Source organism: Carcharhinus amblyrhynchos, chromosome 15 (genome assembly GCF_965287045.1).
Source record: "Carcharhinus amblyrhynchos chromosome 15, sCarAmb.v2.hapA, whole genome shotgun sequence".
In the NCBI taxonomy this organism is placed as follows: Eukaryota; Metazoa; Chordata; class Chondrichthyes; order Carcharhiniformes; family Carcharhinidae; genus Carcharhinus; species Carcharhinus amblyrhynchos.
This window is the reverse complement of record NC_137338.1, coordinates 11,934,180-11,962,093: the sequence shown is the minus strand read 5'-3', so window position 1 is coordinate 11,962,093 and position 27,914 is coordinate 11,934,180. Positions and strand designations below refer to the sequence as shown.

The following is a 27,914-nucleotide window of genomic DNA, read 5'->3' as shown; positions in this document are numbered from 1 at the left end:
TTTGATGACTTGCATCTCAAATTTAACGCCATTTCAGTTGTCATAGCGTTAATGCTCACTCAATCATAAATCCTAATGTTTACCCAAGATCTCAGTTCTTTTTATTCAGCGGCCAATTTATTTTTCCACTTCTTCTCAAAAGGAGTATCCGGTTTAGTGCTCAGGTTACACATCCCTGCCTATAATGTGTTTTGATGAAAGTTCAGTCAAGACCAGACTTTCAATAGGCAATTTTTCCCCACCATCAACTCATGTTTATACATCTTTACATTGAAAGTAATTCAGAGAAGGTTTATTAGACCAATACCTGGAACAATACCTGGTTTTCGCAGAAAGGTAGCGAAAGGGAAAGAGGTGGAGAAGTTTAGACTAAAACCAATCTGGGCTCTGCCAACACGATAGTTAACCTCAAGCAAATCACACGTCCTTGTGACAATGATTCATTCGAATATCTGCTCTATTAATATTCAATGATATTTACTGTTCAGCTCTGCTGCACAAAATCCTTAATCTGCATGCGCAAAGCAGAGACAGCTTAAGGTACATTTTTCATCCAGACACAACTGGTGGTTATGGCATCAGCCACCTTGGCTAGATATCGAAAATTCCCTTCCCGACCTTCTCCACCTCTTTCCCTTTCTTTAAGGCGCCTCTTAAAAACTATTTTGCATCAATATATAAAAGGCCCAACAAGGGACGGAGCAGTGCTGGATCTGGTTCTGGGGAACAAAGCCAGACAAAGGTTCAATGTGGCAGTGGGGGAGCATTTTAGTGATAGCGATCACAACACAGTACAGTTCAAGTTTGTTATGGACAATGAGAAAGAGGGCCTGCAAAACATTCACTATAGGGGAAACATAGGAGCAATAAGCTCAGGGAAAATTCAGGACTGGATAAAGAACAAAGAATAAGGAAAAATACAGCAAAGGAAAAAGGCCCTTCAGCCCTCCAGGCCTGCACCAACCATGCTGCCCGACTTAACTAAAACCCCCTATGCTTCTGTGGACCATATCCCTCTATTTCCATCCTTTCCATGTACTTGTCAAGATGCCCCTTAAAAGTCACTACCACTACCTCTAGGCACTTCCACTACCTCTCCCGGCAATGAGTTCCAGCCATGTAAAAAAATCTGCTTTGTGCGTCTCCTTTAAATCTTGCCCCTTGCACTTTAAACCTATGCCCCCAGTAATTGGCTCTTCCACCCTGGGAAAAAGCTTTGGCTCTCCACTCTGTCCATGATTCTCACAATCTTATAGACTTCTATCAGGTCTCCTCTCAACCTCCGTCTCTCCAGTGGGAACAAACCAAGTTTCTCCAACCTCTCCTCAGAACTAATGCCGTCCATACCAGGCAACATCCTGGTAAATCTTTTCTGTACCCTCTCCAAAGCCTCCACATCCTTCTGGTAGTGTGGCAACCAGAATTGTACACTATATTCCAATTGCAGCCTAACTAAGGTTCTATAAAGCTGCAACATGACTTGCTAATTTTTAAACTCAGTGCCCCGGCCAATGAAGGCAAGCATGCCGTATGCCTTCTTGACTACTTTCTCCACCTGCATTGCCATTTTCAGTGACCTGTGTACCTGAACACCCAGATCCTTTTGCCTATCAATACTTACTAAGGGTTCTGCCATGTACTGTATATTTCCTATCTGTATTAGACCTTCCAAAATGCATTACCTCACATTTGTCCGGATTAAACTCCATCTGCCATCTCTCCATCCAAGTCTCCAACTGATCTGTATCCTGCTGTATCTTCTGATGGTCCTCATCGCTATCTGCAAATCCACCAACCTTTATGTCATCCGCAGACTTACTAATTAATCCAGTTACATTTTCCTCCAAATCATTTATATACATTACAAACAGCAAAAGTCCCAGCACCAATCCCTGAGGAACACCACTTGTCACAGCCCTCCGTTCAGAAACACACCCTTCCATTGCTACCCACTGTCTTCCATGACTGAGCCAGTTTTGTACCCACCTTACCAGCTCACCTCTGATCCTATGCAACTTCACCTTCTACACCAGTCTGCCATGAGGGACCTTCTCAAAGGCCTTACTGAAGTCCATGTAGCCAACATCCACTGCCCTACCCTCATCAATCATAAAGAAGAGGAAAAAGCTTTTTAGCAAGTCTAAAGGGAGCAATTCAGCTGCAGTCCAAGAGGAATATATAAAGTGCAAGAAGGAACTTAAGGAACTTAAGAAAGCAATCAGAAGAGCAAAAACGGGACATGAAAATTTACTTGCAAACAAGACTAGGGAGAATCCTAAAACATTCTATAAATACATTAAGGGGAAGAGGTTAACCAGGGAAAGAGTAGGGCCCATTAGAGACCAGGCAGGCAATCTGTGCATGAAGCCAAAGGACATTGGTTAAATGAATCCTTCTCACTGGTCTTCATTCAGGAAAAGCAGGACATAGGTACGGAATTCAGGAAAAAGGATTATGAGGACCTTAAGCAATTTGACATAGGAAATGAGGAGGTATCGGAGGATCTGTTGAGCTTAGAAATGGACAAATACCCAGGCCCAGATGAATTGCATCCCAGCCTGCTGAGGGAGGCGAGGCAGGAAATTGAATGGGCTCTGACATAAATTTCTGATTCCTCACTGGCCATAGGGGAAGTCATGTTGTGGTGTTGCCAGCATTGGACTGGGGTAAACACAGTAAGAAGTCTCACAACACCAGGTTAGAGTCCAACAGGTTTATTTGGTAGCACAAGCCACTAGCTTTTGGAATACTGCACCTTTATCAGGTAAGTGGGAGTTCTGTTCACAAACAGGGCATAAAAAGACACAAACTGATAAGGGTGTGTTTAATAAGTGGCAGAGCAAAGGAAGCTCAGAGGAATAGATGGCTCTAGGGGTACTTATTCACAGATCCTTGAGTATCAGAGCAGGTGAATAGGTAGTTAAGAAGGCATATGGGACACTTAGTTTTATCAGTCATGGCAGAGAGTATAGAACATAGAACACTACAGCACAAACAGGCCCTTTGGCCCACAAGTTGCGCTGATCATATCCATACCTACTAGGCCTATCTATAACCCTCAATCCCATTAAATCCCATGTACTCATCCAGAAGTCTTTTAAAAGACCCCAGAGATTTTGCGTCTACCACCACCGATGGCAGCCGATTCCACTCACTCACCACCCCGAACATCTCCTCTGTACCTACTCCCCAGCACCTTAAACCTGTGTCCTCTCGTAGCGACCATTTCAGCCCTGAGAAATAGCCTCCGAGAATCCTCCCAATCTATGCCTCTCAACATCTTATAAACCTCTATCAGGTCGCCTCTCAACCTTCTTCTCTCCAGGGAGAAAAGACCTAGCTCCCTCATAACAGTATAAGAGCAAGGAGGTTATTTTGGAGTTGTACAGAACATTGGTTCGGCCACAGCTGGGGCACTGTGTGCAGTTCTGGTCACCTCACTATAGGAAGGATATGATGACACTAGATGGGGCAAAGACAGGATTCATCTGGATGTTGCCTGGGATGGAACATTTGAGCTATAAGGAGAGACTGGATCGGCTTGGATTGTTTTCTCTAGAGCAAAGAAGGCTGAGGCGGGGGCGGGGGGGGGGGGACATGATTGAGCTGTATAAAATTATGAGGGGTATGGACAGGATGAATAGGAAGCAGTTATTCCTCTTGGTTGAGGGTTCAATCATGAAGAGGAGCAGTTTTTGGATAAGGGGAGGAGATTCAAAGGGGATTGAGTAAAAAAATTCCCTCAGAGGGTGGTGAGACCTGGAATGCACCGCCGGGGAAGATAGTGGAGGCTGGAAACCTCACCACTCTTAAAAAGTATTTGGATATAGACTTGAAGTATCTCAACATTCAGGGATATGGGACAATGCTGGAAAATAGGATTAGCGTGACTTTAGTGGTAGTTATTGTCAGTGCAAACTCGATGGGCTGAAGGGCCTTCTCCGCACTGTATAATCCTGTGACTCTATGCGAAAATATTTGGTCACCTTTCAACAGGTCTCTTAATGTGCCTCTGTGTCAAACTTTGTCTGATAAAGTCTAAAGATGTGCGGGTTATGTTGTTTGGCCAGTTAAATTGACCCTAGCGTCAGGAGATAATGTGGCCTGGGTGTGGTTGGTGCACTCGATGGGCCAAATGGCCTCCTTCTGCACTGTAGGGATTTTTTAATAACTCTATAAAACTCCAGTGGTTGCCATTAAGATGGCCAATTATGTTGCAAGGTGTTAAATAAATGCAGTTCACTTATTGTTAAACATCGGGTATTTAAATTCAATGAGTACAGAACTGCAGCAAACAACACCACCACCCATTAACTTGGCTTCACACCTCCCCATCACAAACAGTATTTAAATTTCAGCACAAGTCCAAGCACACGCACCTTTTGCGCACACGCAATTATTGCCACCAGCACACCGGGGACATTGAGGAACCCTCAGCATCTAATTGGCTTTTTGACTGCTGCAGTATAGCTGGTAATCAACAGCAGTCACGCACATAAAGCTTAACAAGAAGTAGCCACCCACTGATGTACATTAAATATACTGTTCCTGTTCAAACAAGCCTAATCTCACACTCAAAACCCATTAAAAACTTTGGCTGCTGTTCCCAATTTAAATCTGCTCGAGTGACCCAAGTTGGTTTGCCTACGGAAACTAACAAGGTCAAAACTTGGGACTTACTGAGGATCGGTTCACTAATATATCACCAAGCGAGTCACACAAGAGCAAGAATCTTTCTCTACACCCTAGCTATGACTGTAACACTACATTCTCTGCACTCTCTCCTTTCCTGCTCCCCCATGTACTCTATGAACGGTATGTTTTGACTGTATAGCGCGCAAGAAATCCTGATGCAGCCCATCTCCCCTTCAGGTTCCAGAAAGAGAAAATGCTGGAAAATCTCAGCAGGTCTGGCAGCATTTGTAAGGAGAGAAAAGAGCTGATGTTTCAAGTCCACATGACCCTTTGTCAAAGCTTTGACAGGGGTGGCACAGTGGTTAGCCCTGCTGCCTCACAGTGCCAGGGACCCAGGCTTGATACCTGACCTGGGTCAATGTCTGTCTAGAGTTTTTCCCTGTGTCTGCGTGGGTTTCCTCTCAGTCAGAAAGATGTGCTGGTTAGGTGTATTAGCCATGCTAAATTCTCCCTCAGTGTACCCGAACAGGCACTGGAGTGTGGCAACTAGGGGATTTCCACAGTAACTTAACTGCAGTGTTAATGTAAGCCTACTTGTGGCTAATAAATAAACTTTATTTTATGTGGTCTCAAAACGTCAGCTCTTTTCTATCTTTATAGATGCTGCCAGACCTGCTGAGATTTTCTAGCATTTTCTCTTTGGGTTTCAGATTCCAGTATCCGCAGTAATTTGTTTTTATCCCCTTCCCAGGTTGCCAACTTTGGTATGTTATATCCCTGGAGATCTGACTGTGTGACATTCTTTCAATGTGATGTTTACCTATGACTTGCATATTTGCACAAGTTTTTAACAAATCCTCAGCAAGCAGGTGATATCCACCCACTGTAAAACTTCAATTATTTAATCTTTATTCCTGATTTCAAAACTCAGACATTGATCACACACACATAGGCACGCGCACACGAGTCATTCAGGCTGTGCCATTCCAATTACATTAAGCAGTTTGATTTGCACATTGAATAGTGTTTGGATCTTTCTTCAGGTAGCACGGTGGCACACAGTGGTTAGCACTGCTGCTTCGCAGTGCCAGAGACCCTGGTTCAATTCCCGGCTTGGGTCACTGTCTGTGCAGAGCTCTCCCAGTGTCTGTTCCCTCCGGGTGCACCAGTTTCCTCCCACAGTCCAAAAGATGTGAGGGTTCGGTGAACTGGCCATGCTAAATTCTCCCTCAGTGTACACGACTACGGGATTTTCAAAGTAACTTCATTGCAGTGTTAATGTAAGCCTAGTTGTGACTAATAAATAAACGTTAATCTTAACTTGTGGCACAATCTGTATTGGGAAGATTTCTCTCTACTTAACTGTGATTTATATCTTCGAAAGCTCCTTTATTTACTATATCTGCATTACCTTCTGAACAAGTACATCTCTCTCATACATATTATTTCATCTTATTTTCCTAGTCCTATGCACGTCACTGCTCTTGACACTGAATGATATATATCACTATCTCATTGCCGTAACTATTAACCCATTATTCTACACTAAGGATCAACATTCTCAGACACAACCTCCAGTCATTAATGGCCATTAAACCACTTCTAAAGTGCAAATGAGTATCATTGCTGTCGAGGCTCAGTTGGAGAGATTTCTGTGGGTAAAGCTAAAGAAATCCTCATGCAGTAGATAAAAGCTCATTTTTCAGAAATGTTAACCTGAGCATTCCTTCTCCAGAGATGCTGTACTTTTCCAGCCCTTTTAGTTTCAAGGGCGACATAGTGGCGAGCATTGCTGCCTCCAGCGCCAGGGTCCCAGGTTCAATTCCAGCCTCTGTGTGGAAAATCATAGAATCCTAGAAACCCTACAGTGCAGGAGGCGGCCATTTGGCCCATCAAGCCTGCACCAACAACAATACCACCCACAGCCTATACCTGCTCCTCACATTTACCCTGCTAATCCCTCTAACACACACACCCTGGGACACTAAGGGGCAATTTAACACGGCCAATCCATCTAACCTACACATCTTTGGATTGGGGGAGGAAACCCGTGCACCCGGAGGAAACCCACGCAGGCACAGGGAGAATGTGCAGACACGGCACAGACAGTGACCCAAGCTGGGAATCGAACCCAGATCCCTGGAGCTGTGAGGCAGCAGTGGTAACCACTGCAAAGCACATCCTGGTCTAGTTCTGATCTCCAAAGGAAGCAAGAGTATCATTTTTGGGGGAGACAGTGGCAGAGTGGTAATGCAACCGTACGAATAACCCAAGAGTTAAGCTTATGCTCTGGGAATACGGGTATAAATCCTACCATGGCGGCTGATGGAACTTAAAATTCCACGAATAAATCCAGAACCGAAACCTAATCCTGGTAACGGTGACTATAAAATGATTGGCAATTGATTTAAAAACCCATCTGTTTGATTAATGTGCTTTAGGGATGGAAGTGTGCTGCCTTTACATGGTCTGGTCTACATGTGACACCAGAGCCAACATGTTGACCTTTAAAGGGCGGCATGGACAAGTTGGGCCGAAGGGCCTGTTTTTATGCTGTAAACCTCTATGACTCTATAATGGAATGTCAAGCGTAATGCAGGATGGGCAACAGATGCTGGTCTTGTCAGCGAAACTGCACTCCATGAAAGAACACCCTAAGTTTGCACATTTTCCCCATGTCTGTGTGGGTTTCCTCCGGGTGCTCTACTTTCCTCCCACAATCCATAAATATGCAGGTTAGGTTGATTGACCACGCTAAATTGACCCTAGTTTCAGGGGGATTAGCAGGGTAAATGTTTGGGGTGACGGGGATAGGATCGGGGTGGGATTTTGACCAGTACAGACTCAATGGGCCAAATGGCCTCCTTCTACACTAGGGATTCTATGATCTTATGTCTGAAGGGTCTTCAGAAATGTCTGTAATGTTTCTTTGACTGTATTGATGCACCTTAAGATGAGTGTAGAAAACCTGAATATTATTGCACTGTGTGTGATGACCACTTTGTAACACTCTTTCAGATATTTTACGAAAATATATTTTTGCAAACTATTAGTTTACATTACAAATTTCCAGCATCGGCTTTACATCCTATGGACAAACCCAGGCAGCAGAAACTGGGGAACCTCACATTTCAATGAGTTACCATGAAAATAACAACAACAATTAACCTCTCAACTTGATAAACAAAAAGTGGCCAACACCCTGCTAAACTGATCATCAAATTTTGCCAAGATTTGGCAAAATTCCTCTCTGTGTCACTGGGGAACATCAGAAAGAGCGCTTGAGCAAAGGACAGTCTGGGGACTGGTTTGTGTCTATAAACTAATTACAACACCAGGTTAAAGTCCAACAGGTTTATTTGGAATCATGAGCTTCCATGAATCACAATTGCAAGACTCGCATCCCAGCCATTGTGTCTTTGCCAATATATGTCCTGTTTTGAAACCTTTCTCTCCAGGCACCTGATGAAGGAGCAGCACTCCAAAATCTCATGATACCAAATAAACCTGTTGGGCTTTAACCTGCTGTTGAGAGACTTCTTACTGTGCCCACCCCAGTCCACTGCCAGCCTTGGCACATTATAAACTAATTAAATAAATTAGAGATGGCCAGGCATTGTGTTTATAAATTTTGTGAAGGTAGAACTCGGTTGGATAGTTCTTCAGCCAGGGAAGGGTGACTCTCTGGAACTGGCAACTCACACAGTTAACACCAAATTTCCCTGAGCCAGAGGTGAACCTATTTCTGGTTGAAGATATGACCACACACAAAAATGGGAGGCTTCCTGGTATGCAAAGCAGAAACTGTGTGACATCCTGGCCTTTACTCAGAGGGTAGTAAGGGCGTGGAATGCCCTGCCTGCAGCAGTTGTGGACTCCCCAACTTTAAGGGCATTCAAATGGTCATTGGATAGACATATGGATAATATTGGAATGGTTTAGGTTAGAAGGTCATTAGATTGTTGCGCTGACTGGAACCATCGAGGGCCAAAGGGCCTGTACTGCGCTGTAATGTTCTACATTCCAGTTCTGATCTCCCAAGGGAGTAAGGGTAAGATTTTAGGGGGAGACGGTGGCAGAGTGGTAATGCAACCAGACTAGTAACCCAAGAGTTAAGCTTATGCTCTGGAAATATGGGTCTAAATCCTACCATGGTGGCTGATGGAACTTAAAATTCCACCAATAAATCCAGAATCGAAACCTAATCCCGGTAATGGTGACGATAAAATGATCGGCAATTGATTTAAAAACCCATCTGTTTCATTAATGTGCTTTAGGGATGGAAATCTGCTGTCTTTACATGGTCTGGTCTACATGTGACACCAGAGCCAGCATGTTGAGCTTTAAAGGGCAGCATGGACAAGTTGGGCCGAAGGGCCTGTTTTTATGCTGTAAACCTCTATGACTATAACAGAAAGTCAAGGGCAATGCAGGATGGGCAACAGATGCTGGTCTTGTCAGCAATACTGCACTCTATGAAAGAACAAAATTAAAAAATAAATTCCAGTTCCCCCAACCCAATTACATGGGGAGAGACAAGGTGAGGAGTGGCATGTGATGCCGGTAAGCCTTTCCCTGTCCATCATTTTCTCTTACTCGTATACAGACAGTACAGCACCCTGAACAGTCTAATCTCCAAAATACTTGCTAAGTTACACATTAACATCAATAGCAGACTCTTGCTAACTCCTTTTGCTGCCAGCACATTGAAATGCTCCTCTGGAATTTTGAAATCTCTTTCCAACATGTGACTTTTTCCTGCGACAAGATTTGTTACGCAACTATTTAATTTGTGTGGTTGTTGAGTGAGCATAGGATTAGGTCATTGACCCCATTCCATCATGGCTGATCTGTACTTTAACCCCATGGGTGTGTGGTATGTGTGGGTGTCTGAAGCGCTTTACAATTTCATTACTAAGTGATCCATTGCTAATTTTAGAAATGCGGCCTCTTCATACAATTATAGTTTGAACCTACTTTCAAGAGGAATTTGATAAGATTTCAGGCAGATATTTAGCTGAAATTAAAGCTCATGGAATGAAAGGCCGCACATTCCAAACCTATGACCCCTATTATCTAGAAGTACAAGGGCAGCAAATCCATGTGGACAGAACCACCTGGAGGTTCCCTTCCAAGCCACTCACCAACTGGACTTCAAAATGTATCGCCGTTCTTTAACTGTCAATGGGTCAAAATCCTGAAACTGCCTCCCTAGCGGCGCTGTGGATGCCCCGACACCTCAGGGACTGCAGTGATTCAAGAAGACGGTTCACCACCACCTTCTCAAGGACAACTCCCACCCCAGCGTTTGCGTGGGTTTCCTTCGGGTGCTCCTGTTTCCTCCCACAGTCCAAAGATGTGCAGGTTAGGTGGATTGGCCATGCTAAATTGCCCCTTAGTGTCAGGGGGACTAGCTAGGGTAAATGCATAGGGTTGTGGGGATAGGACCTAGATGGGATTGTGGGTGGTAGAGACTGGATGGGCCAAATGGCCTCTTTCTGCACCGTAGGATTCTATGATTCTGTAACTAGGATGGGCAATAAACACTGGCCCTCTAGCCACACCCACATTCCACAAATGGATAAAAACAAAACATAACATGAAGACTTGTTAAGAGATTGGTTATGCTGAGAATAAGAAGGGTAAAGGGTGGTGGGCACAGACTGGAATTGAAAAGGAATTGACTAGGCAGTATCGCACATGGATTAGTACAGGGGATTCAAGTGTTCAGCACACAGGGTTAGGGGAAAGGAACAATCCAGAGTAAAAATTGGCAGTGGGCCAATTTCAATAGTGTGGGAAAGGATTTGAATGGACCAAAATAGATCAGAAACAAAAATTGGCAGGCAGAACTGTAACAGGACAATGGGTTGCCTTTAAAGAGAAGTTGGTTCAGGTGTAGTCAAAGGTGCATTCCACAAAGGTGGAAATACGAGGCAAACAGGGGCGGAGCTCCCTGGATTACAAAAGAAATTGAGTGTAAGAAAAAGCAGAAAAGGTGTAGGTGTGACTTGTTGGTAACAGAAGTGAGCACCGGGCTAAATACAGAAAATTCAGAGTGGAACTGAAGAAGACAAGCAGGGAGCATGAGAAGAGACTGGCAGCTAAGATAAAGGAGGAATCCAAAAGTTTTGTATCGGCAACTAAATGGTAACTGAAAGAATGGGGCCAATTAGGAGTCAAGATGTAGATTTACCTACGGGAGGCAGGGGAAACGGCTGAGCTAGGGAATGAATATTTTGTACGTGTCTTTACCAAGGAAGAACATGCTGCCAAATTCACAGTGAAAAAGGAGGCAGTTGAGACACTGGCTGAACAAAAAAAACGATCAAGAGTAGATATTAGAAAAATTAAAGTTGGTAAGTCACCAGGACATGATTGGATACATCTAAGGATACGGAACAGAAGGTGAAAATGACAGAAGCACTGGTATAACTTTCCAATCCTCATTAGGTACGGGATGGTACTAGAAAGTGGGAGAATTGCAAACAACCATTGGGGAGAGAGAGGGAGTGAGAATTTCCATTGGAGAGATATACCAATGTTTAAGAAAGGATAAACCCAACAGCTATAGGCCAGTCATTTCAACCTCAAACAGTGGGAAAGCTTCTGGCAATGATAAATCTGAACAAAATTAACAGTCACTTGGACATTAACAAATCCATGCTGCTTTTTCTTAAAGGAAAATCATAGTTAACCAACAGGAGGTAAAAACGTTTGAAGAATGTAATGTGATCGACGTGGTGTAAATGAATTTTCAAAAGGCATTTAACGAAGTGTCATCTAACAAGCTTTTCGGCAAAGTTAAAGCACGTGGAATAACAAGAATAGTGGCAGCGTGGATATGAATTTGGGTGAGTGTCAGGAACCAGACTGGAGAGAGCTGCAGAGCGGTATTCCCTACTGGTTGGTATTCGGACCATTGAGTTTCCCAAGCTATATTAATGACCAGAGTTTGAGCGTACATAGCACCATTTGGAAATTCGCAGATGACACAAAACTATTGTGAACTGTGTAGTGGATAGATTTCAAGAGGACACAGATAGGCTGGTCAAATGTCCAGACATGTTACAGATGTAATTCAATGCAAAAAAGCGTGAAGTGATACATTTTGGTAGGAGAAGCAATTAAAATGAAAGAAAGCATTCTTATAGAATCCTTACAGTACAGAAGGAGGCCGTCTGGCCCATCGAACCTGCACTAACCACAATCTCACCCAGTCCTACCCCCAGAACCTCCTTTATTTACCCTGCTAACCCCCTGACACGAAGGTGTAATTTAGCATTGGCAATCCACCTAACCCGCACATCTTTGAAGAAACCGGCGCACCCAAAGGAAACCCATGCAGACACGGGGAAAATGTGCAAACTCCACACAGACAGTGACCCGTGGCCCAAATTGAACCCAGGTCCCTGGTGCTGTGAGGCGGCAGTGCTCACCACTGTGCCACCCCAAGGGGTGTGTGAGACCAGGGGATATATTTGCACAAATCACTAAAGATGGCAGGTTGAGAAATGCATTTGAGATCCGGGGTTTTATAAATAGGAGACAGAGAGTGCAATGCTAGAAGGTTGTGACTAACCTTCAAAAGGCACAGGGCACTGCATCCAATTCTGGGCACCACCCTTCATGGTGGATGTGAAGCCTTTGAGAGGGGGCAGAAAAGACTTGAGAATGGTTCAAAGGATGAGGGAATTATGTTTTTCTTACTTATTCATGGGATGTGGATATCACTGGCTGGGCTAGCATTTATTGCCCATTCCTGAGGGCATTTAAGAATGAATCACATTGTAGATCTGGAGTCAATTACAGGCCAGACCAGGTAAGGATCACACTCCAGCATCTGCTCAGGTACACCAAGGGAGAATTTAGCATGGCCAATGCACCCAACCAGCATATTTTTCAGACTGTGGGAGGAAACTGGAGCACCCAGCGAAGACTCAAGCAGACACGGGGAGAACTTGCAGACTCCACACAGACAGTGACCCGACTCGGAAATCGAATTCGGATCCCTGGGATTGTGAGGCAGGAATGCTAACCACTGTGCCACCCGTAGTTATGGGGTAATCCTTCTCATCGACAGAAGGGTCAAAAACCAGAGGACGTCATTAAGGCAAAAACACCAAAGGAAACGGGAGTAAAAATGGTTTTATAAAACACAACGAGCAGTTAAAATTTGGAAGCACTGCTTGGCAGTACGGTGCAGACAGATTCAATTGTGGCTTTAAGAGTATTGGATAATTAGCTGAAGATGGGGGCTGTATGAACAAGGTAAGGGAAGCAGGGCAACATGGCTTGCTCTTTGGAAAAGTATGGACATGATGGGACAAAAATCCTCACTCATTGTAACCATTCTATGTTCACTAGATAACAATAGAAAGCTATTTATCCATGTTTACCAATGACACAAGGTACAATAAGTAGCACAGAGAAGAAACTTTTGTACATGAAAGGAAGTGGGCAATACTGCGGCGGATGCATTTCAATGCCAGCAAGTTGGAGTTCATTTTTTTTAAAACAAGGAAATAGTGGCCCATACAACTTCCGTAAATCTGTATCCTTCAGTTACCCATTATTCTGCCGCTGTGAACACTGCAATTCTTGATATTTAATACATCCATCAACTTTCCCCTTCACCTTCCCAGAGAACGAAACCAGATTTTCTATTCTCTCAGTCCCATTGCAATAAACAGCTCCACAACCAACAACCTGACCTCCTTCCTCAAGCACATTTCGCCAAATTGGAAACAAAAGCTGGACCCTGGAGTTATTTAGAAAAGGTTTGGCCTAACCTTCTACCTTTTGTATTCTACGCCAGCTCACAAAGCCGAAGATCCTGCATATTTTCTTTCTAAAACAGCAGCCTGTGCTGCTACATTCAAAATCTCAGAATTTCTCAAAGACTAAGGAAATTTGGCACGTCAGCTACGACTCTCACCAACTTTTACAGATGCACCATAGAAAACTCAAGGAGCTACAAAAGGTCATGATTGTAGTCCAATCCATCACAAAAACCAGCCTCCCATCCTTTGGTTCTGTCTACATTTCCCACTGCCTCAGCAAAACAGTAGCATAATTAAGGATCCCACGCACCCCGACATTTTCTCTTCCACCTTCTTCCTTTGGGAAAAAGATACAAAAGTCTGAGGTCACGTACCAACTGACTCAAGAACAGCTCCTTCCCTGCTGCTGTCAGGCTTTTGAGTGGACCTATCTTGCATTAAGTTGATCTTTCTCTACACCCTTGCTATGACTGTAACACTGCATTCTGCACTCTCTCATTTCCTTCTCTGTGAATGGTACGTTTTGTCTGCGTAGCTTGCAAAGAAACAATAATTTTCACTGCATGTTAATACATGTGACAATAATAAATCAAATCTTCATCATTACACCCCTAATTCTGTGTTGCACCAGCTCCTTTTATTTTAAATTTTAGTCGTCATTTTGATTTCTCTTCTTGCGCTATCATTTCGAATCCCTTTATCATTTTCAAAGTTTGCTGATTAGAATCAGATTGCACCATTAGCCACAACTGGATCAGCTGAGATTTCCCAAATCATTGGTTGAGCAAGGTTACAGAAATAAGGAGGGGTAAGGGCATGGAGCTGCGTAAACAAGGACTGGAATTTTAAAAATCAAGGTGTTGCTTAACCAGGAAACATAAATATATATATATAAATATATTCTATTAAAAATACACCCCAGGCAGGTCACAGAATTGTAATGGAACAAGGATTGACACTGTACCGATAGGAGGAGATATTTGGAGGTTGGCTAAACACTGTGTCAAGTGGTGGGGTTTGAAAGAGTATTTAAAAAGGGTGGGGTGGAGAGGCTGACAGGTTGCAAGGTCTTTTTCAGTTCAATGAGGTATTGTTTTGAGTTGTATTCATTATTTTTGAAGTCTTTCTCGGATTTGTGCGTAGTCACGTATAAAGTATATTAGTTACAAGTAAAGGTTTGCATTAACACTGCAATGAAGTTACTGTGAGATGCCCCTTGTCTCCACAATCCGGCCTCTGTTCAGGTGAATGCATCTAACGAGCACATCTTTCAGAATGTGGGAGAAAACCGGAGGAACCTACGCAGACACGGGGAGAACGTACAAACTCCACATGGACAGTGACCCAAGCTAGGAATCGAACCTGGGTCCCTGATGCTGTGAAGCAGCAGTGCTAACCACTGTGCCACCATGCTGTGTGATGTTCTGTATTGTCCTGTGGCCTGGCTACACTCTGTGGTTCCAGATGGTGCAAAGTAAGCCTGGGAGATTTACTGCAATGTATCATGGAAGTGGTGCATGCCTCAGTGCTGGAGGAGAGGCTGGAAATGGGGCATGGGTTGGCATTGCCCAGCCTTCTGCCAATTATGGTGCTGCATCCTTAATGTCCACCTGAACAGAGCTCCCAACTCCTCCAGTGGGCAATCTCTCTAACAATTCAGTTTTCCAATCATACTGGCAGCCATTGCAACACTCCCACAATTACCCTCAACACCAGTGCCCTGCAAGGCTGCGTTCTCAGCACCTTACTGTACGCATTATACACTTACGACTATGTGGCCAAATTCTGCTCTAATGGGAAGTATAGGCAGTATCAATGGATGGGAGGCTTGTTTGCTTGGTGGACTCGACTTCGTTCGTGACCCTTTGTAGCTTCTTGCTATTTTGGTCAGAACAGGAGCCATATCAAGCTGAGATGCATCATAAAAGGATGCTTTCTATTTTATTTAATTGTGCCACAAGTAGGCTTACATTAACACTGCAATGAAGTTACTGTGAAAATTCCCTAGCCGTCACTCTGGGGCCTGTTCAGGGGGAATTTAGCATGACCAATGCACCGAACCAGCACGTTTTTCGGGCTGTGGGAGGAAACCAGAGCACGTGGAGGAAACCCATGCAGACACAGGGAGAATGTTCAAACTCCACACAGACAGTGACCTAAGCTGGAAATAAAGCCCGAGTCCCTGCACTGTGAGGCAGCAGTGCTAACCCACTGTGCCACCGTGCCGCCCCATGGTGCATCTGCAAAAGTTGGTGAGAATCATAGAGGATGTGCCAAATTTCTTTAGGCTCCTAAGGAAGTCGAGGCATTGGTGGGTTTTCTAAACAATAGTGTCAACATGTGGGGGTCCAGGACAGGTTGTTGGTGACCTGGACACCTAGAAACTTGAAACTCTCGACCATTTCCACTTCATTCCTGTTGATGTAGACAGGGCGTGTTCTTCCTGAAGTCAATGACAGTCTCCTTTGTTTTGTTGGCATTGAGGGAGAGCTTATTGTTGCTACACCAGGTCACCAGATTCTCTATCTCATTCCTGTACTCTGTCTCGCCATTGTTTGAGATCCGACCCACTATTGTGGTGTTGTCAGCAGACTTGAAAATCAAGTTGGAGGGGAATTTGGCCACACAGTCATAGGTGTGTAAGGAATATAACAAAGGACTGAGGACACAGCCTTATGGGGCACCAATGTTGAGGATAATTATGGAGGGCATTATCATTGAATCATTCAGCGCAGAAAAGGCCCTTCGGCCCATCAGGTCCGCACCGACAATAGCTACCACTCTAAAAGGTGGGGAGGTGAGGGGGTAAGAAGGTCATTGATCTGAAACATGGACTGGATTTTTCCAGCCCCTTCCCACAGCAGACTTTCCCCATTGCAGAAGTGGCTCACCACTGGCCACCAGCAAGATCTTCCAATCTTGCCAACATTGATGGCATTTTGCGTGGCTCACCCAACACTGCACTGGGCAACCTGCAAGCCAGGTGGGTCGACATCTGTGGGAAGGGTTGGAAATTTCTGTCCACTTACATTGATTGTCCCACCAGAGATGGTGTGTTTGTCCACAGATGTCTGAAGGTAGAAGGCGTGTTGGTAGGGTGAGATTACTATCAAATAAACTGGTTGGACTCTAACCTGGTGTTGTAAGACTTCTTACATAGATTACAGAAACAAGGAAGTCATGTTGGAGTTGCATAAAACTTGGTGAGGCCACAGCCAGAGCACTGTGTGCAGTTCTGGTGGCCACATTATCAGAACAATGTGATGGCACTGGAGGGAGTGCAGAGGAGATTCATCAGGATGCCGCCTGGGGTGGAACATTTATCTTATGAAGAGAGGTTGCATAGGCTTGGGTTGTTTTCGTTAAAGTAGAGAAGACTGAGGGGCGACCTGATCGAGGTGTACAAGATTATGAGAGACATGGACAGAGTGGATAAGGAGCAGCTGTTCTCCTTAGTTGAAGGGTCAGTCACGAGGGGAGATAGGTTCAAGGTGAAGTACAGGAGGGATGCGAGGGAGAATTTTTTTACCCAGAGGGTAAAACAGTCTGGAATGTGCTGCCTGGGAGGTCGGTGGAGGTGGGTTGCCTCACATCCTTTACAAAGTACCTGGATGAGCACTTAGCATGTCAAAACATTCAAGGCTATGGGCCAAGTGCTGATAGATAATGTGTTGATGCGGACTCAGTGGGCCTCTCCTACACTCTACGATTCTACAAGATGTGTTTTAGAGGGTGGCACAGTAGTTAGCACTACTGCCTCACAGCGCCAGGGACCTGGCTTCAATTCTCGGCTTGGCTCACTGCCTGTATGGAGTCTGTGCATTCTCCCCGTGTCCGCGTGGGTTTACTCTGGGTGCTCTGGTTTCCTCCCACAGTCCAAACATTGAATACTTCTAATACTTTGTTTTTATTTCTGATTTACAGCATATTTCACTTTTGCTTTAGCACTGATGGTCTGAAGGATGTGATGAGTCACTGATCAGACAAAAGGTTTAGGGGAACTGGCACAATTACAGGCATAATCATCACTCAACTTCTCTATGTGTCATTCTCACTGTGTGTGTTAGTTTAATTTCCTCACACTACTCGAGTTCAGTAACCCTACCTCATCAACACACATCATCTGTCCGAATATTGCAGAGTCTGCTTAATAGTCTAGTTGGACAAGGCATTGCCCAGAACATTCAGCATTTTTTTTGAGTTCCGGGAGTCTATTTACAATGCATCTTACAAATTGATCTGAAAGTCTGTTGTCACGTAAACACAATTATTTCTTCCCATGATGTGGGCATTGCTGTTCATCCCTAACTGCCCTCAAAAGCTGGAGCCACCTTATCGCACAGTGCAGTAAGAGACCATTCAACCCATCGAGTCTACATTGGCTCTCAGCCAGGCTTACCCTCTAACCCCATGCATTGACCCCACTGTTCTTCCAAACATGGGACACTAAGGGTCAATTTAGCATGGCCAATCATCTAACCAGCACGTCTTTTGAACTACGGGAGGAAACCAGAGCACCCGAAGGAAACCCACACAGACATGGGGAGAACATGCAAACTCCACACAGGCAGTGAACCAAGACTAGAATTGAACCCAGGTCCCTAGCATGTGAGGTAGCAATGCTAACCACCATGCCACCTTTTTGAACACAACTGACTGGCTTGCCAGCTGGAGACAAATGCAGGCCAGACAAGGCAAGGGCAGCAGATTTCCTTCCCTTAAGGACATTGGTAACCCAGATGGGTTACCAGATTCATACCCACCCATTACCGACAGTGGCTTTTTATTCTGGATGCAATTAATGAATCAAATTTAAATCCCTCCAGCTGCCCCAGTGAGATTTGAACCCAGATTATGAGTCCTGGCTTTGGCTGACTAGTCCAATAGTAAAGCCACAATGCTACTATACCCCTGGGTTGGTGAAATCATTCTGAATCATTGTATCCTACAGTACAGAAGGAAACTACTCTGCCCATTGAGTCTGTCCAACCACAAAACCATTCAGGCCCTATCCCCATAATCTCATGCATTTACCCAGCTAATCCCCCTGACACTAAGTGCCAATTTAGCATGGTCAATCCACCTAACCCACACACCTTTGGACTGTGGGAGGAAACCACAGCACCTGGAGCAAACCCACGCAGACATGGGGGGAATGTGCAGACTCCACACAGGCAGTGATCCAAGCCAAGAATTGAAGCCAGGTCTCTGGCACTGTGAGGCAGTAGTGCCAACCACTGTGCCACCCTCTAAAATGTGGACACGGAAACAAGCAGTATTCTGTGATTCCAGATTTTTATTGAATTCAAATTTCACCATCTGCCAGAGTGGGATTTGAGCCCTGATCTTGCCCTATATCTCTGGATTACTAATCTAGTCTGGCCCCCTCACCACTGCCTCCCTCAACTGGAGGAAATAGACTGCTCCAAGTAGGTGACATACTTTGGAAAGTTAGTGAAGAATATTATACAGGAAGTTAATGGTAAATCACAAAGATGCTTTATCCATAATGCTAGCAAAATTCAGGATGTAAGGTAGGGGAGTCTAAAACTAGAGAGCATAGGTTTAAGGTGAGAGGGGAGAGATACGAAAGGGTCCAGAGAGGCAGATCTTTCACACAAAGGGTGGTGAGTTTCTGGAACAAGCTGCCAGAGGTAGTAGTAGAGGCAGGTACAATTTTGGCTTTTAAGAAGTATTTAGACAGTCACATGGGTAAGATGGGTATAGAGGGATATGAGCCAAACACAGGCAATTGGGACTAGCTTACTGGTTACAAAAAAAAGGGGTGGCATGGACAAATTGGGCCAAAGAGCCTGTTTCCATGCTATAAACCTCTGACTCTCAGGCTGAGAGTTAGCCAAACAATTGAAACTAAACGTCTAAAAGAGCTGTCAGTCAATGCACAGCACAACTCACAAGATGTGTGCATTCAAATCGAATGAGTTGGCCGTTCCCTCAACCAGCTGACCTGTGGTGACCATAATTTTAACTCCTGAAAGATATGGGATTGAGTTCGATAGGAAGGTTCAGTTTCAAACCAGGACCCGACAAGCTTCAACCACTTCCAGGTCATGTCCAGGGCAACTTTATTTACTTAGAAACTACCATATCAAAATAAGCTGGGCTGTTTTCCATGAGCGATTCTGATCTTTGACAATGAGCAAAGCAGCACGAAGGACAGAAATCTTCCATTCTGGAGTCTAAGTTCAGTGACGGACAGTCTCCACTGGGGAAGTGGGAGGGGAGATGGAGAACACATGACTTTGCAGTGCTCAACTCAGGGTGACACAGTGGTTAGCACTGCTGCCTCACAGCACCAGGGACCCAGGTTCAATTCCTGGCTCGGCTCTCTGTCTGTGCAGAATCTATACATTTCCCCCCCCGTTTCTGCGTGGTTTTCCTCCAGATGCTCCGGTTTCCTCCCACAGTCCTGGTTAGGTGCATCGGCCGTACTAATTTCTCCCTCAGTGTACCCTAACAGGCGCTGGAGTGCAGCCGCTAGGGGATTTTACAGTGTAATGTGGCACAGTGGTTAGCACTGCTGCCTCACAGTGCCAAGGACCTGGGTTCGATTCCCGGCTTGGGTCACTGTCTGTGCGGAGACTGCATGTTCTCCCCATGTCTGCATGGGCTTTCTCCGTGTGCTCCTGTTTCCTCTTGCAGTCTGAAAGACGTGCTGGTGAGGTGGATGGTCTATGCTAAATTGCCCCTTAATATCAGGGAATTAGAAGGATAAATACATGGGGCTACAGGAATAGGGCCTGGGTGGGATTGTGGTGGGTGCTGACTGGATGGGCCAAATGGCTTCCTTCTGCACCGTAGGGATTCTCTGATTCCCTCTCACCGATTGCAACAGACTTAGGTTCAATCGTAAACGTGAATGTTCTAATTCAAGTTCCCCGGGGTTGGGGGGGGGAGCTTAATTGAGAGGGAGAAACTTAATTCCAGTGAGCTGGCCTTCTAATGAGCATTAATGAGATGACAATGGATATTAAAAAAAAATTGATATTGCTCAGGGGAAAAACGTGACCTGCCTTTAACCTGCATTTAAAGCCCTGAGAATATAATTGCTGAAGTCCAACTCATCTGAAAGGTGAATTTTGGTGTCACACCAAATTAAGTCCCCCCAGCCACCAATTTCCCTGCCACTGGTGAGACCAGAAGATTAAATCGAGAAATTAAAACCCCGATAGAGCGTAAGGGAATCTCGATGTGGAGATGCGGGCGTGGGACTAGGGTGGGCACGGTAAGAAGTCTCACAACACCCGGGTTGAAGTCCAGCAGGTTTATTTGGAATCACGAGCTTTCGGAGCGCTGCCCCTTCATCAGATGAATCGCTCCGAAAGCTCGTGAAAATCGCTCTTAATAAATAACGTATTTATTCCGCTGATCAACAAGTGCAATTGTTAGTATGGCCAATCCACCTTACCCACACATCTTTAGGCTGTGGGAGGAAACCGAAGGAAACCCACACAGACACGAGGGGAACATGCAAATTCCACCCTCCCAAGATCTCTGCATTCCTCCAATTCCAGCATAGTGAGCATTCCCGATTTTCATTCCTCCAAATGGGACAGCCAAGCATCCAACTGCCATGGTGGCACAGTGGTTAGCATTGCTGCCTCACACCACCGGGGACCCAGGTTCAATTCCCGGCTTGGGTCACTATCTGTGAGGAGTCTGCATGTTCACCCCGTGTCTGCATGGGTTTCCTAAAGATGTGCTGGTTTGGTGCATTAGCTATGCTAAATTCTCCCACAGTGTACCCAAACAGGCATCGGAGTGTGGTGACAAGGGGATTTTCACAGCAACCTCATTGCAATGTTAATGAAGCCTACTTGTGACATTAATAAATAAACTTTAACTTTAGGTCCAGCACTGAAAGTCTCTTCCTATATATAATATATAAAAAAAAAATCGCTGAATTATAAAGTTCCAGGTTCAAATTCCATTTCAGGGTTTGAACAGATTAGCTGCTGCATTTCCGACATGACAATGACTACACTTCTAAAAATACTGCATGGGGTGTAAAGCATAAAGGGCATAAAGAGAGTGATCTTAAAGTTGCCCAACTCTCTACACTGCTCTCAAGTACTGGGTCTGATGAGTAGGATGGAGTGCTTGCTGACTGTAAGTTTAATTATTGTAGTAACCAGTGTCTTTCAGGCTCTAAATATGTTTCACTTGTGGGTCTGACCCAAACAAAGAACCTGCAGAAAGCTCATACAATTCTCACCATGCAAAGATGTGCAGGTTAGATAGACCAACTATGAGCAATGCACAGGGTTACAGATCTGGGCAAGGGATTGGGCCTAGGTAGGATTGTCCTTCAAAGGGTCAGAGCAGACTCGATGGCCCAAATGGTCTCTTCTATACTGTAGGGATTCTATGATTCATTTCTTCCACAAGTAACAGATTGATTTAAAAAACCCAACCGGTTCACTAATATCTTCTGGGTAGAGAATTTGTAGTCCTTACATGGTTAGATCTGGACTCCAGGGATAACTACGTTGATTCCTCACCACCCTCTGAAGTGGCCCAGCCAGTTTCTCAGTGCCATCAAACCACTACAAAGAATAACTGCAGAGGTTCAAGGAGATAGTCCACAATCATCACCCCAGAGTAACTAAAGAATGCACAATAAATGTCCACCAGTGACACCCACATCCAATAGACAACTCAGTGCTCAGAGCCAGAGTTGAAATGATATCCTCAAAGCCAGGGGTAAAAGGAAACTTTTATGTCGTCTGTCTGAGTTGGGCTCAGCAGTGCAGAGGTGGAAGGATACGATAGCACAGTGGTTAGCACCGCTGCCTCACAGCACCAAGGATCCGGGTTCGATTCTGGCCTCAGGTCACTGTGTGCAGGTTCTCCACTGTCCATGTGGAACAATGAAAATCGGGAATGCTCAAGGTGCTGGAATTGGAGGAACGCAGAGACCATGGAGGGTGGAGTTGGCATGTTCTCTTAGTGTCTGTGCGAGTTTCCTCTGGGTGTTCCGGTTTCCTCCCACAGTCCAAGGATGTGCAGGTTAGGGGGATTGGCTGTGCTATATTGGCCTTAGTTTCAGGGGGATTAGCAGGATAAATATGTGGGGTTATGGGGATAGGGCCTAGGTGGGATTGTGGTCGGTACAGTCTCGATGGGCCAAATGGCCTCCTTCTGCGCTATAGGATTCTACGATAGTGTTCAAGTTGCTCCTTGGAGGACATTTCTGTTCATCCAATACTGGATATCACCCAAGCAATATGGCAAAGCAGAGGCAGTCTGGAGGGGTCAGGAGAGATGGAGGTCAGGTCATATTAAGTGTCATCAGTGTAAATGTGGGAGCTGGTGGTGTTTTTGGACAACATTGCTGAGGGGACACGGGTAGCTGGGAAACAGGAAGGAGCCAAAGGAATATTCTTACAGAATTCCAGAGGTAATGTTATGGGAGCGAGAATAGAAACCACAGAAAAGGAACCTCTGCCTGTGATTGGATAAGAATGGAAGCAGGTGAGTGCAGGCATCATTCAACTGGATTGGCTGTGGAGGGACTGAGGAGGGTGTTGTGGTCACCGAGGTTAAAGGCCACCAACAGGAGGAGAAGGAAGAAGGGGGAAGACTTTACCTGTGTCACAATCACATACTAAAGTCACTGATTACATCTTAAGAACCGTTTCAGTCGTACAGGCTGCTGGTCAGGTAGCATTGGGTGGCCAAGGCCCTCCTTAATACAACACTGAATAAGCAGCTGCCTCCCAGAAGGTTACTGAGTCGATCTCACTGATGGCAAGTGTAGTCTCGGGATTCCCGCCAGGTCCGGACAATTCTCCCAGTGTAAAGTGCTGAATGAATGCAAGCCTTTCTTTCATTTCTCATAAACCACTCTGCCTCTTCCCCGATTTAAGCCATTCCCAGTGCAGAAGGAGACCATTCGGCCCATTGAGATTGTGCCGATTCTCTGACAAAGCACCTTTCCCAGGCTCACCCCCCTGCCCTATCCCCCAACCCCACTCATTTACCCCACTCATTTACACATCTATGGACACTAAGGGGCAATTTTGCATGGCCAATCCACCTAACCTATCCATCTTTGATTATTAAAGGGGAATTTAGCAATGGCCACTGCACCTGACCTACACACTTTTCAGACAGTGGGAGGAAACCAGAGCACCAGGAGGAAACCCACGGGGGGGGCGGAATGTGCAGGCTCCACACAGACACAGTCACCCACGACTGGAATTGAACCCGGGTCCTTGACACTGTGAGGCAGCAGTGCTAATCATTGTGCCAGCCTTAAGCACCGACTTCAAATCGAATTCTTTTACCTATCGTTTTATTCCCTCATGCGGTATGAAGTTTTGTTTGACAATGCGCCTGCGATGAATCTCAGGATGAAGTTGAAAGATGCAGTATGACTTCAGGTTGCTGCTGATTGTCGATCTTAATGTCATCAGTGCGGAGGATGGAGTGTGTGTGTGTGTGCGAGTGAGTCTGTGTGCGGGGTGGGGTGGGAGCTCTCCTTTCCAACTCACTGTTGCTTCTTCAGCAGCATTATGACAATGTCAAAGTGGTGTGAATCACTTCTGTCTCACACTGAACATTGTTAGCAGATTAAAGTGCCGTTATCCAAGATTTAATCAACTGGAATCTACACGAGTGGGGTTGAGGCCAACAGTTATTCACGGGATATTTGGTTCGATGCCTGTGTGGCCCGAGGAACAGGCCCAGTTCCTTCAGTCTCTAAACGCTTTGGGCCCCCGAGCCTGCACAACCAGGAAAACCATAAAAAAAGAAGGAACAGTCAGCAAAACAGACTGACAGGGAAAGAGTCTATTAGAAATCATCACCGTCCTGAAAGGTCAAGTGATTGGGTTTGTTATTGTCACATGTGTTGGTATACAGTGTAAAGTATTGTTACAGACAAAGCAGACCGCGCATTGATAAGGATAGAAAAGAGAGCGCAGAATGTAGTGTTACACTCATAGCTAGGGCGTCGAGAAAGATTAATATAAAATTTAATATAAGGTAGAGTTAAAGGACCAGTGCAATACACGACAACTTGTATTTACATAGCACCGTTAACATCCCAAGTTACTTCACCAAAGCACAGTCAAATAAAAGTTGACACCAGCTGTTAGGACAGGTGACCAAAGGCTTTAGGTTTAAGGGGGAGTCTTGGAGACAGTGCAGTAATAAGGCAGAAAGGTTTAAAAAGGGGATGCCAAACTTTTAAGGGATAAGCAATGATGGAACCATGAAAATCCAGGGACGGATTAGTCAGGTTATATTCCAGGAGTCCACTAATGAATACATGTTCCACCTTAAAACAGGGCAGGATTAGGCTTGTCTGCCGCCACAGTTCTGGTTGACAAGTTTGTCTGAGCTTACCATGCACATTGTCAAGCAGGTGAGCTGAAATTCTATCTGAGTAAAAGTCGGCAGTTTAGAATCCGTACAGTACAGGAGGAGGCCATTCAGCCCATCGAGCCTGCACCAGCAAGGGAGAGGAAAAACGCAGGGGATACACTGTCAGGTGTCAGAACAATCAAAGGAACTTCATTCCAATGTCATTCTGCAGTACAATCTTGCAGGAAACCGTTCTTCACAGTGTAAACTCAGACCAGCAGCAGATCCAACATACAGCAGCAGGCAATCAAATAAAACAGGCAAGGGAAGGGTTAAACAAAGTCAAAATTATACACCACCTTCACATGTACCAATCTCACTGGTTGCTGCAAACATGGCAGATTATGATTTTAAGAGCACATTTATCACATACTCGGTGACTTTCACACTAACTTCACTGCAGTGTTAATGTAAGCTGACTAATAAATAAACTTTATCGACTGATTAACGAACAACGTGTCCACTCCGACATTAATTTCCAGCTCTCGAGCCAGGAGCACAAGACTCAGGTCAGCAACTTACTTCTCATCGACGTGGAGACTCGGAGGGCACTTGATGGCCAACCATGTTTTCCAATTGACATGGCGAACCTTGTAAACTTGCCCAAAGCCACCGGATCCAATCTTTTCCCAGCTCACAAACTCATCCGAATCAAAAGTTTTTAAGAGCCCCATTCTCCAGGAGGACCTCTCCTGTTTCTCCATCGTTTTAAAAGTTTCTCCCACTCCCTCCCCCTCCGCCGACACTGAAATAAACTCCTACTCCTGCCTTCTGGTGTTGATGTCTGCGTCTATCTCCCTCCTGTCCTTCGCTCAATAATAGCTGCTGACACAATCTGTCTGGTCAGGTACTCAAGGTGTGTTCATTAACTCAATGCTGACATCATTTCCTGTTGCAGTTTGGAGTTTATCCACCCTTTAGGAATTTGCCGGCCTCTCTCTCTCTCTCTTTTAACCCCTCCCGCTCCAAACTCCCAGCACTGAACACACACACACACACACACACACACACACACACACACACACACACACACACACACACACAGACTTCAGCATAAACAAACTTATTCAGCACTCCCCAATTAAAACTAAATCACAGCCAAACTTATACGTCTCCCGTCAACTCTTTGTACAGATGTTTCAAGGGCTGACTGAAAATGTAACTGGAGATTGAGGGACTGCGTAGCCCCACGCACCCCCCCAAAACCCTCTACACGCTCCCCCTCCCCTATCCCCATGCACTTTGTTTTCATTCATTCGTGGGACATGGATTCGTTGTCTGGCCAGCATTTATTGCCCATCCCTAGTTGCCCTTGGAGGGCAGTTGAGTGTCAACTACATTGCTGTGGCTCTGGAGTCACATGTAGTCATGATGTGGAGATGCCAGCGTTGGACTGGGGTGAACACAGTTGTCAGACTTCTTACTGTGTCACATGTAGGCCAGACCAGGTAAAGACAGTAGATTAGCTTCCCCACAGGACATTAGTGAACCAGATGGGTTTTTCCGACAATCGATTCATGGTCATCAGTAGGTTCTTATTTCTGGAAATTTTTTTATTGAGTTCAAATTCCACTGTCTGCCGTGGGAGGATTCAACCCCGGGTCCCCAACTGAGTTTCTGGATTAATAGTCTAGTGATAATACCTAGAGCATCGCCTTCCCACTGAGACGCAGCAGAGGGAGTGGGGTGGGGAGGACTGAGTGACAGCTCTATATCCTGAAGGCCAAGGTTCAAACATCAATCTGGTGCTAAACTTAATGAAGATGGCAAGGCAATTGGAGGGAGGGAGGGAGGGGCAAAATTAATCTCCCTGTTATCAGCAGCCTCATGTAAAATAGTCAGGAATAAATCCAAGATTTATTCATGAGACACTTTTATCATGGTGGCACAGTGGTTAGCACTGCTGCCCCACAACGCCAGGGACCCGGGTTCGATTCCTGGCTTGGGTCATGCCTAAGCAGTGTCTGCACATTCTCCTCATGTCTGCATGGGTTCATTGCAGTGTTCCTGTAAGGCTACTTGTGACACTAATAAATAAATAAAACAAGATAAACAAAGAAAGAATGTGGAAAAGGTAGGCCTGAATTTTTTGGATTACGAGCTCAACACCCACCATCCAGAGAGGCAGCAGGAATGTGATCCCCGCCCACTCCAACACTCCCACTGCCATTTGTTTTTTGTGTAGCGGCTCAATACAACTGAGTGGCTTAAGATTCATAGAGTCCCTACAGTGCAGGAGGAGGCCATTCAGCCCATTGAGACTGCACCAACCACAATCCCATCCAAGCCTTATCCCTATAAACCCAAATATTTAACCTGATGATCCCCCCTGACACGAAGGGTCAATTTAGCATGGCCAATCCACCTAACCTGCACGTCTTTGGAGGGTGAAAGGAAACCGGAGCATCCAGAGGGAACCCATGCAGACACGGGAGAATGTGTAAACTCCACACAGACAGTCCCCCGAGACCGGAATCGAACCCAGGTCCCTGGCGCTGTGAAGCAGCAGTGCTAACCACTGCGCCATCGTGCCGCCTATATCAGAGTTCAGGATCAGGCCCTGACACTAAGGGTCAATTTAGCGTGGCCAATCCACCTGACCCACACATCTTTGGAACGTGGGAGGAAACCAGAGCTTTCGGAGGAAACCCACGCAGACACGGGAGAATGTGCAAACCCCACAAAGACAGTCACTCGAGGCCGGAGTCGAACCCAGGTCCCTGGCGCTGTGAGGCAGCAGTGCTAACCATTGTGCCACCATGCCACCCATTTCAGAGTTCAGGATCAGGTCCTGACACTAAGGGTCAATTTGGCACGGCCAATCCACCTGACCCACACATCTTTGGAGTGTAGGAGGAAACCGGAGCACCCGAAGGAAACGTGGGTTCAACTCTGACCTCGGGTCACTGTCTGTGTGGAGTTTGCACATTCTCCTCATGACAGCGTGAGTTTCCCCTGGGTGCTCCAGTTTCCTCCCACAGTCCAAAGATGTGCAGGTTAGGTGGATTGGCCGTGCTAAATTGATCCTCAGTGTTGGGGGTGGGGGGGGGCATCAGAGTAAATACATGGATTTCTAGGGATAAGGCTTGGATGGGATTGTGGTTG

General features: G+C 45.5%; 1 protein-coding gene across 1 annotated transcript in view; it reads right to left on the bottom strand.

The window, feature by feature from the left end:
• ripk4 (receptor-interacting serine-threonine kinase 4) overlaps positions 1-25,661 on the bottom strand; it is a 57,157-nt gene extending 31,496 nt beyond the window's left edge. The window contains exon 1 of the mRNA XM_080203409.1: positions 25,332-25,661. Coding sequence (XP_080059535.1) covers positions 25,332-25,513 — 182 coding nt within the window. The 5' untranslated portion in view covers positions 25,514-25,661. The remainder of the gene's footprint in view (positions 1-25,331) is intronic.
• Between the last annotated feature and the right edge of the window lie 2,253 nt (positions 25,662-27,914).